The sequence below is a fragment of the Filicampus tigris genome, chromosome 6, assembly GCF_054856515.1.
Source record: "Filicampus tigris isolate MCC_2025a chromosome 6, RoL_Ftig_1.0, whole genome shotgun sequence".
Lineage (NCBI taxonomy): Eukaryota > Metazoa > Chordata > Actinopteri > Syngnathiformes > Syngnathidae > Filicampus > Filicampus tigris.
This window is the reverse complement of record NC_141222.1, coordinates 11,767,822-11,787,746: the sequence shown is the minus strand read 5'-3', so window position 1 is coordinate 11,787,746 and position 19,925 is coordinate 11,767,822. Positions and strand designations below refer to the sequence as shown.

Below are 19,925 nucleotides of genomic sequence, written 5' to 3'. Positions count from 1 at the left end.
CCTGTGCTGTCAGGGATATATAAACAAATAAATGAATGCAGAAAACATTGCATACTTCATGTAAGTTGTTGAAATGAATTAAAAAGAGTAGTGTACTAAATTAGAGCAGTTCAATTTGAGGTTAGGCATTTCTTCAATAAATGTGTTGAATTAGAATATCCTGCGCTAAACCTGTAGCCACTGCATTTGTGTCACCATGAAGAGACAACGAAATGAAGCCTGGGGTCAAGACTTGAAATGAAGTCATCTCAGGGCAATGAATGGCCCCTTTAATTTTTCCTCCACATTCATTGTTAAATTCATAGAAACATGCAACTTTATACAACTGCAGCTGAAGTGTGTTTTGTACTACTTAAAGTGCACAACATTTTGTATGAAATTCTCCTAAAATATTGGGAACAAGTGAATGGCGGTGCATCAAAATGTAGTTATAAAATGAAAGTAAAAGACTTTGCTGTTTGTTTTGTTTTAGGATTTTTCACATTTGTTGTCAGAACACACTTGCCGTCATAGCTAACTGACATAGTTACTGACCACATGTCTCATGTAAGTTAAAGAGTATTCAGTCCACTAAGAACCATGTTAGCCTCTCCAATGACGAGCTGCAGATGCCCTCCCTTTTCCTGGCTAATTCAATGATATGATGATTTTTTTCCCCCCCAACATCATTACCACATGGAATAAAACACATTCAAAAAAAGAGGTGAGCATTGGGATATTTAAAAACAATTAGAAAAAAAATGGACACAAATAAGACCAGCATCAATGACAGATCAAAGTGCTCTGGTCATCCAGAAGCAGTTTGAGGTAGTCTGCCTCAGATGGTCCCTTTTAGGGCAAAAACATGCAGAGTAGGTGAGATCTGAGCATAGACAACACAGGCTTTTGTCCAGTCACAAAACCAAATGGAAGGGTAACAATGTGGAAGACACTAATCAAATATCTAAAAATTCCCTTTTGTTCCTTTGAATTCTGACCAGAACTTGAAATTTCCACATTAGCTATGTTCATCCAATGTCCCCACTGAGTGATATGTTCAAACCTGAGATACCATTATGTAACGTTATGGGTTTCTTCACAAAACTGAATTGTCCATTCGCTTCTCCACGTCTTTGTATTAGATAGCGTGACATGAGATCACCGAGACACATTGAAACATTTAAAAGTGGGTGCTGTGGAGATGGACAAAGTTGCCGAGTTGCGATGAGAGTAAATACTGGCACACGCAGTCATCAAGAGTGACTTCTGTCTACAATGCAGCATATCTTAGAAGATATGATACTGGGGACTTTGACATAGGCTGTCGACAACATGGAGGACGGAATTGCTCGAGAAAAAAATTTACGTTGCAAAACCAAAGTCTTCCAAGCCAAATGTGTACCTGTGTGTGTCTGATTTGAGCGTTCACTTTGAAACTTCTGTTGCTCACCAAATCGATCAATTATCAATGTGAATTTTAAAAAAATCAGTCCATATTTCGGCTGATCCAGTGCCGGTGGTCCTCACGTATGACAAACAGATGAAACAGTTGATTGTGACAAATGGACTTGCCCCTCTTGGGCTGCAAACGTGAAGGATGAAACCATACCAGCAGGGAAGAAACCTTAGAGGCGACTCTAAACAAGAGGGGTTCCCCGACTCATGAATCTGAAGCGCACCTTCATTACAAAGGGATCCAAACATGAGCCGGACTCATAAAGAAAGTAGAACAGAAAAAGGCAACACTGCTGGTTATCATTCTCCTCGCTCCATCTCTTTTCCCTCATTTTGCAGCTGGTGCTTGCGATTGTGAAGGAGGCGGTAACGCTCCTCCTGACATCTCCCACTTGACCAGCCTAGCTCAGACTCCTCCAGCTTCCTTTTCGACTCCCTCCCTCAATCGCTCACTCACACACTCTCTAGAACTCAGCAAACTCCTTGGCACATTTCTCATTGAAAGAAATGCGGATCTCTTCCTCTTCGTAGTCGTCAAAGTTGCTGGTGTCGCCTGGCCCTTTAAACTTGGGGACGAACGGAGCTTCCACCTGTTGACGGACGGGAAATGAGAAATGGCCTTCGTCTGCACACAAAAACTACAAACCGCACGAACACAGAAAGCACACATACTTTTTTCTGGTAAATGGCAATCCAGTCCGTAGTTGAAAACCACTTGTGTCCCTTAATGTCATTGACCCCATTCTTGAGGTTCCCATAGCGTTTAGTGAGATCAACCTGAGAATCAGACCGACGCATTTCCTCCATTACGATTCATTGAAGACACTTGGCAAACAAACGCAAATGGGACGTTATCATTAAAAATAGTTGCATGATTTTACCTGCAGCAGGTTCCTCAGGAGATCCTTCAGGTCGGAGCTGAAGTGAGATGGGAAACGCACCTAAGGCAGATAACAAAGCTGCATGTTATCTGTAATTACAGACATTGTATCTTAATATACATATGCATATGAGAGGATTGTGAAGGATGTAATTCATACACACACACAAAAAAAAACCTCAGCTATGCATGTCAGTATCGGTGGCTGGTATCAGCTGCCTTCACGAGTACACGATATGCTGAAATAAAGCCAGTAACAATACCAATACGCGTGTTGGTACTTGCCCATCCCTACCTTAAAGACAATTTGTAGCTACATCGCCTCAAACAAACACGCTACAGCCGCTTGCTTAGCTTTTGGTTTTGACATGCTGGTGCTCAGGAGCCACCTAACTGATCATGTCATTGGCTGAGAAAGTCAATATGGGGTGATTATGTTTATGCCCAAATGTTTTATAAGAGTGGGACAAAAGTGCAGAAGAGCTTGCTCACAGACAACATTTAAGAAATAGGCCGATAACAAATGTATTTGCCTGTTAAATGTCACCTGAGGGGTTGGCGGGTACTTCACACACAACTATGAAACGCTCAAAAGTAACATTTTCATAATGTGCCTTTAAAGTATAATAATAACCAAGCACTCAGCTGCTTCTGCATTTGAATTTGTTGACAGCGAAATGATGAATCCAATAATAATAATGAAAAATATGAGTAGAAATTGAAGGTCAAATAAATATTTAAGTATATCTACTCAAATGTCATCAGCATACTGTGAATTCCAGGCCGGTGCTGATTTAAGTTAAATCATGATGAGATGATTAAACCAACGACTGCATTAAATATGGCTGGCAGCTTGTAAAGACTCTTTTTATGATTGAAGTCACCTCATAAAAATGACCAACATGCACCACTGTAGCTGAAAATATACTGTAGCAGCCCTCTCTAAGGATTTACTCCTTTTCTGTCTTTTGTCCAGTAAAAGGCATTGATGTCAATACATATTGTAAATGGCTGTGAAAATCTATATTTAGATTTCTGGCGTTTAATCTATCAGCTGTCTTTGGTGTATTTGAAAAATGTTGTTGTAAACCGTTTGGTTTTTTTTTCCTGAGGAGCTAAAATTGCAATTTCATGTATACAGTTGTCAACGTACGGTGATCAATATATAAGTGTCAGTCAGAGAGTGAATCATACCTTCCCCGATACAATCTTCTCATAGATCTGAATGGGCTGGTCAGCAAAGAAAGGAGGGTACCCGGCTGCCATCTCATAGACCAGTACGCCCAGCGCCCACCAGTCCACTGCCTTGTTATATCCCTTATTAAGATGAGAACATGGTCATGAGGCATCTCATAAACACGTTAAGTGCAGTCACAGAGCAACATGTTACAGTAAAAGGAAGAATCCCTGTATTGTTAATATTTCCTTGCAAATCTGGAAAACAACTCCCTAAATAAATGTAAAAAAAAAAAGAAGAAATATGGGTAAAATGATAATATATATGAAGTACACTATGTATGCATAGTACGATATCAGTAATAAAAAGAAAATAACTGCGTTATTTGGCGATGCAGTTACACTACTATATGACACGTGTCAAACCCAAGTCCCGCGAGCTTGATTCATCATTTTATGCGGCCTATGAAAGATTCCCACTATTGTTTTGTGACTGATGATGACAATGAAATGCAGGGACACTAACGTAATAACGTATTCATGTGATGGGGTTATTATTAGGGCTAGGAGTGTAACAATTCAGACTTTTAAACTCATTTGAAACATCACCGCAGTATCAGTGCAGCATGAAAAAGGCCATGAGTGTTTTTGTTGAGCATAAAAATTCAGCCTTATCAAACAATTATTGTATCATTCATTTAAGGCAAATTGTCAATGTTGTACTTTCCTAAAAAGAAAAAAAATATTCAGTTAATATTATTACATATTTTTATTTTTTTTTTTTAATTTGATCTTAAACATTTCTCTTTTTTATTATTTGGGAATCTTTCATTTATTGGAACATTTACTGCGAGCATTTTAATTTTTAACAGCAACAAATCTGGCCCAAAAGATAAGCAGTTTTATATTTTGCATTTTGTTCTCTTACTGTATGAAATATAAGCCGAAGCGTCACCTTACAACGAAGGTACTAATTAAACTGTGATTTTTAACCTACCGTTACGCCCATATAAAGATTATACATTTGCAGTACGTACGTGATTACACACTTATAAGCAACCCTCTAAGGGAAACCAAAACTACGACGTGGTCTGTAAAGAAAACAAGTTTGGCACACCTTTCAAAAGACAACTCTTTCTTAGCTTAGCTTTTATCGCTCACCAATTGTTACAGTCAACTGTTGTAAAAAAAGGATTTTAAAGTGTTACTTTTGCTGTTGTTGCTATATGGCTGTGTCCAGTAAGAAAAATTATATATTAAAATATTTTCAAAATATCTTCAGTTTTTACAAAAATGCATTTTAAAAAACACCAATAATCACTGCGAAATGTTCTTTACAATAATATGTTCTATATATTATCTATATGTTCTATAGAACATATTATATATAAATATAAATACAGTATTCTGATTAGTGTGGATGGATTTTAATCCATCTCAGGGGGCGGCCATTTTGTTACTTGCTGGAGCGACTGAGAATGACATCACAGTTACTCAGGGCTCGGGTAACCCCCAGTCACAGCTCAGTTCGCGTACTTCACATGAACATACTCAGAAAACAGGTAAGCCGTGATTGGACATTACCTGAGACCTGAGCAACTGTGATGTCATTTTGCCACCCTCGAGCTAAACTTGAGTCTTGATGAATAAACAGTAACCCTTTATCACTTTAATTCACAGCCTCAAAAGATGGTTTCATGTCATGCTGAACTGAACTGGCTAACACCACTGAACAAGGTTTTTTTGTTTTGTTTGTATTTTTAAAAAATAATAATAGCTTTATACTATACCGCCATTTGAGTGACTCAAGGACACATTTTTTTAATGTATTCAAACACGAACAGTTTATGACATTGATTGAAAGAAAAAAGTAGTGAATGCTATATAAGATGTAAAAAGAGGAAAACCGTGTTTTACCTTGCTAAGGATGATTTCAGGGGCCAGGTATTCTGGGGTGCCGCACAGTGTCCAGGTTCTGCCCTTTACACGTTTGGCAAAGCCAAAATCTGTCACCTGTGAGAGGAAAAGTCCAATGATTTAACTCTGGGTAAGAGTATCTATCTATGAATTTTTACTGACGAGCTTCAAGCCGCCAAAGGATTTACCCATAGTCTCATCACATCAGACCAATGAAATTACCGAACACGTCACAGTGGACCAATAAAAATTTGCGAATCCACCCTCATACTGAATATTCATCAGCCATTTGCGGTTGGAGTTCAAACGCGGGAGGAACGGGGCTGCCTGGGAGAATAATGCAGAAGTTTGTGTGCGTAGTGGTGCACAGCTGTGTACTGTAGGAGAACTTGAGAGCTAACAAAATAATCTTGAGTTGTGTTTAATGAGCATAGGGAACGAGTGCCATAAATACAGCCATCTTTGCTGTGCTACGCTCGTTGCTCTGTTATATGGCTAACGACTCCCACCATCACTGGCAACAGACGACAGGCGGTATCGCCGGAGAACGGCAACTCCGGCTCCCATCCATGCACCCATCCACCCATCCACCCATCCATCCACCCATCCATCCACCCATCCATCCACCCATCCTCTTAATTTACTCCAAAATTGACTTACTCAGTGTGAAATCTGTGCCTGCTTAATTGAACACAAAACTTATATACTCGCAATTAGCTTTGACTTACTATGTTGTATGAATGGCAACAGATAGACTATCTAGTACTAGTACTATCTGCATTTCAATGGAATAATACAATTAAACAGCTTCAAACAACATTATGCAACAAGGGGTGATCGATCCCTTCACCTCCTGTAGTGTAGGAGTCTATAGTGTATTTTGATTTGGATAAGATTTTGATACAGTACACAGTACCGTATACAAGATTTGGTTACAGTATATATGATTGTATTATTGTTATTATTTCATTCATTCATTAATTCATTATCCATACCGCTTATCCTCACAAGGGTCGCGGGCGTGCTGGAGCCTATCCCAGCTGTCTTCGGGCAGTAGGCGGGGGACACCCTGAATTGGTTGCCAGCCAATCGCAGGGCACACAGAGACAAACATCCGCACTCACAATCACACCTAGGGGCAATTTAGACAGTCCAATCAACTTACCATGCATGTTTTTGGAATGTGGGAGGAAACCGGAGTACCCGGAGGAAACCCACGCAGGCACGGGGAGAACATGCAAACTCCACACAGGGTGGCCGGAGCAGGGATCGAACCCACGACCTCTGAACTGTGAGGCGGACGTGCTAACCAGTCGACCACCGTGCCGCCGTTATTATTTCATGTTTTTAATAAAGTGCTTTGGCACAACTGCGTACATTTAAAAAAAGCTGTGACGGGGCAACAAAAGACTGGGAAAGTTGAGGGATAAAAAAAATATATAGATTTGGAACATTCCACAGGTGATCAGGTTAATTGGAAACAGTTACGTGTCATGATTGGGTATAAAAGGAGCGTCCCCAAAAGACTCAGGTGCTCACAAGCAAGGATGGGGTGAGCAACAGTTTAAGAACAAAGTTTCTCAACTTACAATTGCAAGGAACTCTGGTATTTCATCATCTACACTCCATAATAGCATCAAAAGATTCCAAGAATCTTGAGACATCTTTGCACGGAAGCGGCAAGGCCGACACTGACTGCCCATGACCTTTGATCCCTCGAGCGACATTGCATTAAAAAGCGGCTTCATTGTGCAAAGGATATTGCCAGGTGTTCTCAGGAACACCTCCGAAAAACTGTCAGTAAACACAGTTCGTCACTACATCTATACATATACATACACACACAAACACACACATTCAGGGTAGCTTAGAGCTACGTAGAGCTTTAGCATCTATATTTTCTTGTATTTCTTTATTAGGGGCTAAATTTACCTGTATGTAGCCCTGTTGGTCTATGAGAAGGTTTTCCGGTTTCAGATCTCTGTAGATCAGGTCCAAAGCATGCAGGTACTCGAAGGTCAGAACAATTTGAGCAGCGTAGAACCGAGCATGAGGCTCACTGCAAACGTAGGCACACATACATGTACGCAGGAGTACAAATGTGCAGAACCACAATTATCATGATGCCCCTCAAAAATGCTTCATGTCAACTACATACTAACCTAAATCTGCCAATTCTCCGTAGATGGGAGAACATCTCTCCACCTGGCACATACTCCATCACCATGTAAAGGTTAGTGTTGTCCTGTTGAGAAGGGAGTGTTACAAATGTCTGCATACAAGAAGTGCATATTTTTGGGCTAATACAAATAACTCCATAGCTACTTTTTATATCATAATGAAAAAGGGCCTAAAATTGTGGCTAACCAACAATACAGTCACAACATTTTCATTCAGAGAACAGAATGATTTTATGTTCTATCGCTGCAACCTGCTGCTACCAACTTTCTTCGAACAATATGGTGGTTTGGGAAGTTTTCCGTAAACATTTGTATTCTTCCATTAATGTTTCATTTTCAGCACGGCTCTCTTTCATCTTTACAGTATCAATTGACATGACAGTGAAGGCATGTCTGTGATATTGCATTCAGGAGTAAATGCTTTTAATTCGAGGTTTAAAACTATGCATTTTTTTTTTTAACCATACCTATGATTGAGGTCTTTTAAAGCATTTGAAAAAACACATTTCCCTAATCTTTTTCTTCCACTGCATTCTTTGTCATTTTAGTAAGCTACCTTTTATTTTAGTCTTTAGTTCTTTCATTTGAAAATACTTTTCAGTGTTGTACTTTTAATTATGTAAACCACATTGAGTTAGAATCCATCCATCCATTATCCAATCCGCTTCTCAATGTGTACGAAATGTTCTGCATAAAGCTGCCTTGCCTTACTGTATATAATACCGTACAAAACACCTGAACCACGTTAAAATACACTCCAGTATTAAGGCGCAACAGGAAGAAAATGAACGATTTTAAGGTTAAGTGACATGGCAAGATAATGATATAACCTACTATATATGTTTTGATAAATGAAAAACAGTGTTTCTGTGTGTAACAAATGAGGCCAGATGAGTTGAAGAGTTTGACTCTTCCCTCATCTTTTCCTTATGTTTACTGGGCTTGGCAGTAATGGACTATTGCATTAATAATATTTTCTATTAAAATTCAGAAGGCATTCTTTTGCCACCAAAATACTGACCGTCACCTTTGATGAAACAGAGCTCCTATAATCTAGTCTAAAAAATGTGCCACTAGAGGCCGCCCTCCACAAAAAGCATCTAAAATGAAATGGGATTGCAGTAGTCCTGTATCAAATACTGTAAATATGGCCTCACGTGGACCATGGATTGATTCAACTGCAGATCATTGTTGCTATCCTTGGAAGATACAAACCGGCTCGTTCCATAAACCAAATAATTCAGCAAAATGTCAAGGAGGTATAAAAACCAGACACTGGGCAAGCCTGCTGTTAATAGGTTTATCTGAGGCATCAAAGTATTCAGTCCTGGGGCATTTAAGGTTCATCCAAACATCTTAAATAGATAAAGCCTTAAGTGGAGAATGGCCAGCTGGGGACCAGGTCCAGTGTCAAACAGGGCTGCTGTCGAGGTGTTCCCACATGGCATCAGCATACAACAATACACAATTGTGGAGAGACAATCAAGATCATCTTACCTTGAACGAGTACTCTAACCGCACAAGAAAAGGAAAGTTGACGGCCTGAAGAATTCTCTTTTCATTCAGAGTGTGCTCTATCTGCTTGAGCTTCACCACCTAAAATTGGGAGAAAGTGAGAAGTTAAATGGCTTAATTGTGAAACACAAGTGTTTTCTCAATTTTTAACAATGAATACATGTATATCTGCTTCACAGTTATGAATCTGAGGCTCGAATCTTAGCTTTAGCCTTCCTGTGTCGAATTTTCTCAATATGAAAATGCATATTAGAGGTTTATTAGCATTTTTGACAATTTTTGGGGGTTAAAATAAATAAATACAATAAATAAAATAAAATTATATATACATATATATATACATATATATATATATATATATATATACATATATATATAGTGCTGTCAACCAATTACAATTTTTTATCGTAGTTAATCGCATTTTCCATAGTTAACGTAGTTAATCGCATATTTTATTTATTGTAAACAAAATCCCTTGATTTTTCTGTCCCATTATTTTCTTGAATTTTAATACCCTTAACATGGAGAAGAGGAGATTTTCTGATGCAAATACTTTATTAAAGCAAAGTCAACCCAAACATTTTATTTTTTAAGAATATGCTCCATGCAAGCCCACTAGTTGAAACAAGGCATTCTGATAAATATTGCGTTTGTGGAATAAGAGTTAATCCACCTGTTTTTAGTCATCACTGGGGGCGGCCATTTTGTCATGTCTTTCAACTGAAAATGATATCACAGTTGCTCGGGGCTCACGTAACGACCAATCACAGCGCACCTGTTTTCTGAAACTGAGCCATGATTGGTCGTTATTTGAGCCCTCAGCGCAATCACAGTTTGATGGAGCCAACAGAACCACATCAAAAGCAAAAAGCAGAGACGCATTACTGTGGACTCTAAAGTGGACCCCTTCAATACCTTGGCTGCACTTGTTCTTAGTTTTTATAAAAGTTTTGAACAGAATCACTCACAAAGGGCAGCCTTGGTCGAGTCCAACCCTCATTCGAAACGAATACGACTTGCTGCCGGCGACACGGTCCAAACTCTCGCACAGGTCGTACAAGGACCGAACAGCCTGTATCAGGTGGGCCAGTACCCCATACTCCTACAGTACCCTTCACTGGACTCCCACTGGGCACGGTCAAATGCCTTCTCCAAGTCCACAAAACACATGTAGACTGGTTGCCCGAACTCCTATGTTCGCTCTAGGACCCTGCTGAGGCGTAGAGTTGGTCCACTGCTCCATGTCCAGGACAAAAACCGTATTGCTCCTCCTGAATCTCAGATAACACTTGATGATGTACCCTCCTCTCTAGCGCCCCCGGATAAACCTTACCTGCTGGGGGCTTGCTTCCCCCTCCTGAGACGCTTGATGGTGGACCAGAATTTCGTCAAAGCCATCCAGAAATTGTTCTTCATTGCCACAAGAAAGTCCTCCCACGCCTTGTCACAGCGGCGACCACCAATAATCAACAAGCATACCCACACCTCCTCGGTGTCTTTCACCGGGGGCAACTCCAGAGTGAAATAGAGTCCAACACGTCTCAAAAGGACTGGTACCAGAGCCCAAGCTGTGTGTGAAGGCGAGCCCGACTATATCTAGTCAAAACTTCTCAACCTTTTACAATTACATTGCAATGTTTTCTGTGAGCATCCAAACACAACATCACCGCTTTCAAAATTGGTATTGTGCCTGATAGTGCACTCTGACCTCTGGCCCGGACTGACCTTCTGCTTGTTGAGTATCTTCATGGCGTAATGTTGTCCCGTTTCTCTGTGCCTCACCAGCATAACACGACCAAATGAGCCCGTGCCCAGAGTTTTCAACCTCTCAAACTGCTCCAGGCAAGCAGTGTTCTGAAAGAAGGAAAACACAAAGTGTCAGTTTGGTTTGTTTTCTTTGACAAAAGTATTTCAAGTTTTAGGATTTGTCAGGCAACTTTCATTATCTGATCTATCTGATAAAGACTACACTTTTAGAAGACAGTAACAACTTTAAGAAAATATGAATTCGAAAATGTGTCATGCCACAATTTGAAATAATTTAGCATCATAAATTTAGATCTATGGCACCATGTTCAGCTGTTTTTATTTTATTCAACCATTTCAATGCACGAGAATTAAAATCATAAAGTACCGGATTTTTCGGGCTATAAGCCGCACCGTTATATAAGCCGCACCCACTCTATTTTTAGAACATTTTGGAAAAAGACTTAAATAAGCCGCACCTTTATACAAGCCACACCTATCTATGTCGAAAACTTTTATATTTACTGCATTTACAGAACGGTTATGAACTATAAATGTACATGTATGTACCTGAGCACATTCTTTCCTAACAGTGACTTTTAACACTGCCGCAACGTTGCTGATTAAAACAGAAGAGAACCAAGAGAAAATAAACAGTAGTACATATCTTCATTTCACTGCCGACTGCCGCTCCAGTTTGTCAGCTAATGTCCACCAGACTCCACCATCTATTGTTCTACTACATTCTACATATGCACCTGTCTTGTTTTATGTTAATAAAGTCAGCCAATCTAACACACGACGTGCTAAATCAACAATAGAATTTCACATCGAAACAACAGAGCAAACGTAACATCAGCCAATCGCATTCATGTGCACTTCAGGGACCTCTAGGAAAAAATAAAATCGAAGCATTACAGCACCTAATGCAATAACCTAGTCTATGGCGCCCTCGCCTGTTGAACCCCTCCACCTGCAGTCACATCCAGTTAATGGGAAATGTACTGTATTGAATTGTACTGTCATTCCAGTTAGACCGCCCCGAGCGGTGGAAGAAAAATCCACAGAATAGCCGCACCGGACTATAAGCCGCATAGCTCAAAATCTAGGAAAAAAGTCGCGGCTTATAGTCCGTAAAATACGGTATTGCATATCGTCAGAAATGGACATTCCGTCCTAGTGCCGCTTTTCCGTTAGTCCCAAACAGCCCTACACTGCACACCACTCCGCTTGGCACCATACCGCACGACAAAAATACTGTGTTTCAGTCCACATATTTTGTGTTTTACAACAACATTGAACCAGGGGAACCATATTTACAGTTTCATATGTACTATGGAGGAAGCAGTGCGATTTTGTGAGCAGCACGCAAAGCTCACCGTCATTCATTCATGAATGCTCACTGTCATTCATTTGGGCACCCCTCTGATTCAACGGTTCATCATCTTCACTCTGTGGTGTCGAAGCCAGTCTGTGGCTGTACAAAGCCGTCATCCCTGACACAGGAGGAACAACCGTTGGACCAGGGAAGTGGTGATGCTCCACTCTGGCGGCTGGAGACCTCTCATTCAAGTGAATGGGACCCAGTGTGTGAAAGGAGCCACTTCTCCTCAATCCTGGTGTGTTTAACTGGTAGCTGCTCTCAGGAATTTGGCATGTATTTAGTCTGTAGGGGCGGTACGGAGGTGGCTCCTCACTTTGTGAAGGAGAAAAGTGAGGAGCCAGTCAATTTCTTGGATTGGGCGGGGCTGGTGTATAGAGAGGAGGAATGAGCAGGAATGCTCAAGGATGGGTCAATGGAGGAAAACACCACTTTGGGGGTGTTTCTGGTGCAGAATCAGCATTTTAAGCATTAGCATGGCTACTAATTAGCATGGCTAGAGCTAAAAAGTTCATTTGGCCGCTTTAATATTTAGGAGAATCAAGTAATATTTGTGTTCTTTAATTGCACATACAGCATAGCTGTGCATATTTCTATACTGTGCTAAGATGTCCCTTTTAACCTTTTGTCCTAAACATGCTTCGAACAACTAAATATCTAAGCATAAATGCACTCTTCCCACATGTGGTTTCTTGTATCTACCCTAAGCTTAATATTATTAATAAATAGGCCAAATTTTGTGTGAGCAGTTCAACGGCATAGTTTTAATTTGAGAAATGGTGATCTTTTAAAGGTACAAATGACAAAAGTATGTACCAAAAGATGTATGTTATCCATCCATCCATTATCCATACCGCTTATCCTCACAAGTGTCGCGCGGCGTGCTGGAGCCTATCCAAGCTGTCTTTGGGCAGTAGGCGGGGGACACCCTGAATTGGTTGCCAGCCAATCGCAGGGCACACAGAGACAAACATCCGCACTCACAATCACACCTAGGGACAATTTAGACAGTCCAATCGACTTACCATGCATGTTTTTGGAATGTGGAAGGAAACCGGAGTACCCGGAGAAAACCCAGGCAGGCACGGTGAGAACATGCAAACTCCACACAGGGAGGCCGGAGCCGGGATCGAACCCACGACCTATGAACTGTGAGGCGGACGTGCTAACTAATCGACTACCGTGCCGCTCGATGTATGTTATATTTCTTATTATTATTAATGTTAATTAATATTATTATGAACAATTATTACTACTATCTACATTTATTTACATTAGAAATATAATAAAATATATCAATTTTCATGGTAATTATTCATAGCTTTTCTCAATACAGTCATATCCAATGTTCTGAATTTACTGGTGATTACAATTCTATTGGTTGTGCAAGAACAGGGATCACCAATGTGGTGCCCATGGGCACCAGGTAGTCCCCAAGGACCATGTGAGTAGCCCGCAGGCCTGTTCTAAAAATAACTCACTGGTGATCTGCTTGTTTTGTGTTGCTAATCTAAAAAATGAAAGTTTAAAAAAAGACGTGGGCTGCTGTAAGTTTTTTTGGGGTGCTATTCTTTTTAAATTATACTTTCAGCAGTGTAAATTTGGAATTGACAATATTAAAACAAACAAAAAAAAATAGTATACTTCTAAGGTCAGCATTGTGTGCATGGCCAAACCATAGCATTTGTGAAGATAAGATATGGAATGATGGTGAGTTGATTTACCAGTCATTTCAGAAAATGTTACTGGTAGCCCTTTGTGTGAATCAGTACCCAAGAAGTAGCTCTCAGTTTAAAAAAAACGTTCTGACCCCTGTTCTAGACATTGTCAGAATCGTTTAGAATGGTGCAAAGATGTTTTCTCCTTCAAAATTACTTTCTTACCACTTTATTGTCTCATTTCTAGCCAGAAGGTACCCATTAAACAAACACAAATTCACAGCTGGAGTGGGAATGAATAATTTGTTTTTGGTTCTTGATACGGAACTTTACATTATTTTAAAATAAAGCAAAGGTTTAAGCATATGACACTGAGATATTTGATAAGACAGCATTTGACATGTTTGAACAGAATGAAATGGAAAAAAAATAAAATTACATCTTCCATCCAGGACCACTTGTACAGTAGATGTACTTACTGTATGGCGGTTTTGCTCACCTGTTCAGGGCTCTCCCACTTCTTTAGGAAGTCCTCTTTGGCTTTAGCAAGGAACTCCTTGACTGTAGAAGACAAGACCAACAATGCTTGATTTTTTTTTCTTACCAAGAGGAAAAAAGCAGTCTTTTCTTAACTACATAATACTACATTTTATATATATATATATATACCCACGACCTCGGCTCCGGCCTCCCTGTGTGGAGTTTGCATGTTCTCCCCGTGCCTGCGTGGGTTTTCTCCGGGCACTCCGGTTTCCTCCCACATTCCAAAAACATGCATGGTAAGTTGATTGGATACTCTAAATTGCCCCTAGGTGTGATTGTGAGTGCGGATGTTTGTCTCTGTGTGCCCTGCGATTGGCTGGCAACCAGTTCAGGGTGTCCCCCGCCTACTGCCTATATATATATATATATATATATATATACACATATACACATATATATATACATATACATTATATATATATATATATATATATATATATATATATATATATATATATATATATATATATATATATATATGCCTTACTAGGGCACGTGTAGACAAGCGACCACTGGACAATTTAGAGTCTTCGAGTAACCTATAGCAAGCATGTTTTGGAATGTGGGAGGAAACCGCAGTACAGGGAGAAAACTTGAGGGCACAGCCAAGTTTCAAAACAATAGAAATGTATGTAAACACCTCAACAAGTAACCTAATTATGGATCACTTGTTTAAATCATAAATCAAAAATGTAGTTTAAATATTGGTCAATTTATTTACTTAAGAGATTTGGTGACAAAAAAAAAATGCTCGAAAAACCTCAGTATTATTAAAAGTGATGACACGAAACACAGACCCATAATTTGATTTTTGGGGACACATACAATGATTATGGCCCACGCGCCTTGACTTAGAATTCTGTGATTTCAAAGGATGTTTACTATTGTGGTTGACACTAAGTACTGTGCATCACACACAGCCGTTTCTGATGTTTCGTTGGATCGTTGCTTAATTTGACTTCACGAGAGGTGCAAAACATTAGCAGGGGCTGATGTAATGCAGTTGTACACCGTGGCACACACAAACCACGCTACTACTTACATAATGTATAGCTCAGATTGTACAACCGCCAGTGTGTACTATTTGGATTGCATATACAGAAAAGTCCAATGTGTCTCTTAATAAATGAATCGTAAGGCCTCCGAGGAGGCTGGCGCCGGCCAGGTGATGCTCAGGTGTGAAGCGTGCTACTTTGCTCTACTCACCGCTTTCCATCTCGCTGCCCTTCCTAGCCGTGGGCGCGTTGCCCATGATGGCTACCTGTCAACGGGCGATCAGTCGCTCTCGGGCTCCGCCAAGCAGGTCGATTAGGACTAGACTGTATTCCCTAAATCCAAACAAGGTGTTGATCTTGAACAGGTTGTCCGCTGCTGATGTCGCGAGGGTGCAGCCGCTCGCTCACCGAGCCGATATCGAGCGACACCCCGGGTCGCGGAGGAGTCAGTCTTCTCCTCTGCTTCCTTGCAGCACCCTCCGAGCGAGGCCCCCTGGCTTCCCACCGTCACCCCAGCCTCCCCAAAAACATAAATAAATAAAATGAAATAAAAACAGCAACGGGAGAACGGGGGTGCGTTGTTATCAGTCGAAAGCCTTCGTGCTAGCAACCTGAGATTTTTGAAAACCTACTGTCCATCTATATCGACGGGAATTCGCCCAAATCAACATTGGCCCCCTGTAGCCCCGGAGATGAGCTGGATGACGGAACTACAGCCCAGTGAACGTCCCGCCCACTCACCGAATCCGACTTGATTGACAGCTTGGTCTCGGCTCCCTATTGGCCAACAATCTACAGCGACGTCCGGCTCCGCGCTGTGATTGGTCTTCAGCAATCAACGGCAGCATCCCACCCCCCTTAAACTAAGGTGGGGTGGAGGTTGGGATGGGGGTAACGTCACCGATTTATTCCTCCGCCGCTGACCTCGCGTGGCAGGACCGTGATAATGTTTGCGAGTGCGAGGCTGCCGTTTGACTGCTGATGGTATCGCACTCTTAAATCCCTCCAAATACAGACACAAGCTCTTAGACTCCTCTGTGGTCTCCACCCCCCTACCTTACCGCCGCTAAGCGACTCACACGTTTCGCCGAGTGACGTCAACCACGAGCTATTTTTAGAAATGTTGGTCAGAATGGAACGCACGCGCGGCGCGGTCTGGCCGGCTTGGCAGGACGCGGTATGGCAGACGGACGCGGGAGGAACTAGAGAACGCAGCTTTTCTGCTGCACCAACCAAAGACCGAAATGAAAGCATCTCATCATCGACTGTAACGTATCTCTATTCTTCTCTTGGACGAACGTGCCCCAAAATCAAAAGCCCCATCTATATTTAAATGTTATCATGTCACACATGCTACAGCACCAGAAGAAAAACACTGGAGCCATTTGGATAGTTAGATTTTTTTTATCTGCAAATATTTGTATTTGGTATTTATGCTCTCATTACAGAATCAAGAACATTTTACGCAATGAAACACAAACAACCTGCAGCTATGAATAACAAAATCAACGGATAATTTTGCAGTGTCTGTCCTCTTCCAAAGTTGTGTATACACTCACATGTCACCAGGGAGCATATGTGATCAAATTGACAAAGTGCAAATTTAGAATTTATAAATAAAATTAAAACATTATGAGAGGATCTGTCAGCTTTTTTAGGAGTGTGAAACTAATTTTCATTGTGAGCTATATCATAGTTTGAGGTTGTTATGACTGTGAAAATCAGGGGTCAACAACCTTTTGAAACTGAGAGCCAATTCAGTACTAACAATTCAAAGGGCTCATAGTTTGATACAAACTACTGATATAACAAATGTGTTTAAATGACCTTGAATTATATATTATTACCAACAATGGCTATTTATATAGGTGAAGACTCTAATCATGTTAACGATTGCCCACAAAAAATATCAACACAGATTTTATAAGGTCTGATCTGATAAATATCAATATGACTGTATTTCTATAAATCTCTGCAAGGATTTATAGACATTACATTTTTGGGATGATTCCTTCGACAACAATCCTACGAAATCATGTCCCATCACTGGTGAGCTATTTTTAGAAAAGGCCTGCAGTAGCCTGTAGTTCATGGGGGGAACCTGTTGCCCACGGGGCACCATGTTGGTAACCCCTGGTGTACAGCATATGTCCAGTAATCACTTCATCATATGCCACCACCCTTCTATTTCATGATTTTTTATGAATACATATAATACCTATACATATTTTTCAAACAAATTAAATTTGAAATAAGATATGGAAAATAGTGGTAATGTGAGTATCCAGTGACCTGGCACCAACTGTTTAGCCCTTTCAATTTAGAGATTACATGGGTGAAAGCAAGTTTCCCTCTTCCCAATTCACCTTCTTTTTTTCTTGCTGCTGTTGCCTAGCAACTTTAGGCTAGAGCGAAAATGGAGTGACGAGTGATGCTGCATTTTATGAATGAAATATAGAAAGCAAGGAGGTAGGGGAGGGGAAGAGTGAGCTGACTCTCATTGCTTATGTCACTGCACTTCTTTCTGGCCTCACTAGTTAGTAATCCGGAGACCAGCTTTGTCAACAAACCTATGATGTCCAGCGAGCACAGAGCATCAAGTGGAAAATATAAATTCAATTATAACAAATGAAATTATTTTTCATTGCTCTCTATGGACCTGCGTAAGCAGTAATGTCCTAAGAAACCTGTTTTGTGAGGATTTCTCCAGGATTCTTGCAGTCTCTGACTTACTGTCGTCAAACAGCCGTGCATTAGAGGCAAGGCTAGGTGCCAAATTGACCTGGAAGTGTGTGTGTGTATATATATATATATATATATATATATGCGCATGTAAAAAAAAATGCATTCCCTCACAAAAAAACGTATCCGTTATCACTCAATCTTTGCGAAGGAACGCAAATCTTTGCGAGCGAATGCATTCTCTGCGAGGGAACGCAAAGTTTTTTTGTGAGGGAACGCAAAGTTGATTTTTTAACTTCCATGTCAGCGGAAATGACGTCAATTTGCATCATGACGTCCGGGCGTCACCATTTCAACCGGGTTATTCAAATGCGGGAGTACCTCTGTCCACTCACAAATGTAAACGGGCTTTTCCGAACGTTTCGGAAATCTGAATTTTGACTTCAACCCGAATATTGACTGCACGTAAACGTAGTCAGTGAATGAATGAACAACAATTTATTTCGAACGGTCATTTAAAAGACAGACTGCAAAAAAGGCACAGTCTCAAGCTCACGCTTATTTTCGCCTACCCTTTTTACATGATCAACTGAGCTTATATTGTGCAATACTCAACATTCCCCACTGCTGTATTTTTATTTTTATCCAATGCTGTTACTTATATTTCACTGCAGCACTGCAGCACTGTTACTTAGTATTTTTCCTCTGTACTATGTACAGGCTAAAATGAGTGTTTCTTCATATTTAATATGTAGATGTATGTTAGTGCGTATATACATGTGTATATACACATGGTTTGCATAGGTTTGATTCTGAATGTTTGCTGTTAATGTTATACATTAACGGCTACATTATGCCGCCGTCTCTGTGTAACCTATATCTTTGCTGCTGTAACGCTGAAAATTTCCCCACTGTGGGATCAATAAAGGCCTTATCTTATCTTATCTTATCTTATCTTAACTCATTCATAAAAATTAACTCAAACATCACACAATAATAAGATCAAAGTACCACAAAGTAACAGCTAGACATCTACTTTCATACTCATATTTTTCACTAACCTTACATTTGAATAAACATTTCAATTCAAATATTGTCTTTCAGCTCATCAACATTATTTCATTGTTACTTTTACTCTGCTAACCACAGAGCTGTAGCTGTCCGTCTATTCATCCACTATGAATAAGTGAATTTTTACTATACAATACCGTATGTCCATCCATCCATTATCTGTACCGCTTATCCTCACAAGGGTCACGGGGCGCGCTGGAGCCTATCCCAGCTGTCTTTGGGCAGTAGGCAGGGGATACCCTGAATTGGTTGCCAGCCAATCGCAGGGCACACAAAGACAAACATCCGCACTCACAATCACACCTAGGAGCAATTTTAGAGAGTCCAATCAACTTACCATGCATGTTTTTGGAATGTGGGAGGAAACCGGAGTACCCGGAGAAAACCCACGCAGGCACGGGGAGAACATGCAGACTCCACACAGGGAGGCCGGGGCCGGGATTGAACCCACGACCTCTGAACTGTGAGGCGGACGTGCTAACCAGTCGACCACCGTGCCGCCAATACCGTATGTTTAGTTTTAAAATCATCTTCTGAGTTCATGCACCATTTACCACTTGTCATGCCCTGTGTTGTGGCCTCTTCAGCTGTTCTCTCAGTCTACAATAGTTGAGCATGGGCGGGGTCTCTCCGCCTCAGCACCTGCAATCAGCCCGACCACCTGTCTCCAATCATCAGTGGTAGTATTTAGGCTTGGCTCCAAACAAGGCAACGTGCCGGAGTATTGTTTTGTGTGCTGTTTTGCTG

The 19,925-nt window shown here is 40.7% G+C and overlaps 1 protein-coding gene across 3 annotated transcripts; it reads right to left on the bottom strand.

The window, feature by feature from the left end:
- Positions 1-704: 704 nt before the first annotated feature.
- Positions 705-16,467, bottom strand: prkacab (protein kinase, cAMP-dependent, catalytic, alpha, genome duplicate b). Of its 3 annotated transcripts, XM_086033545.1 has the most exons (13): positions 16,167-16,467; positions 15,834-15,942; positions 15,637-15,758; positions 14,387-14,448; positions 10,828-10,956; positions 9,085-9,183; positions 7,570-7,652; positions 7,340-7,466; positions 5,408-5,503; positions 3,509-3,631; positions 2,316-2,375; positions 2,107-2,211; positions 705-2,024 (listed from the first exon to the last, which is right to left on the bottom strand). In XM_086033545.1, exons 3-13 carry the CDS (start codon positions 15,680-15,682, stop codon positions 1,899-1,901), a joined length of 1,056 nt encoding a protein of 351 aa, XP_085889671.1. In that variant the 5' UTR covers positions 15,683-15,758; positions 15,834-15,942; positions 16,167-16,467; the 3' UTR covers positions 705-1,898. The 3 variants fall into 3 exon arrangements, with proteins under 3 accessions (XP_085889671.1, XP_085889669.1, XP_085889670.1); XM_086033543.1 differs by having other exon boundaries at positions 15,637-15,942; positions 16,167-16,465; XM_086033544.1 differs by lacking the exon at positions 16,167-16,467 and having other exon boundaries at positions 15,834-16,151.
- Positions 16,468-19,925: the final 3,458 nt, after the last annotated feature.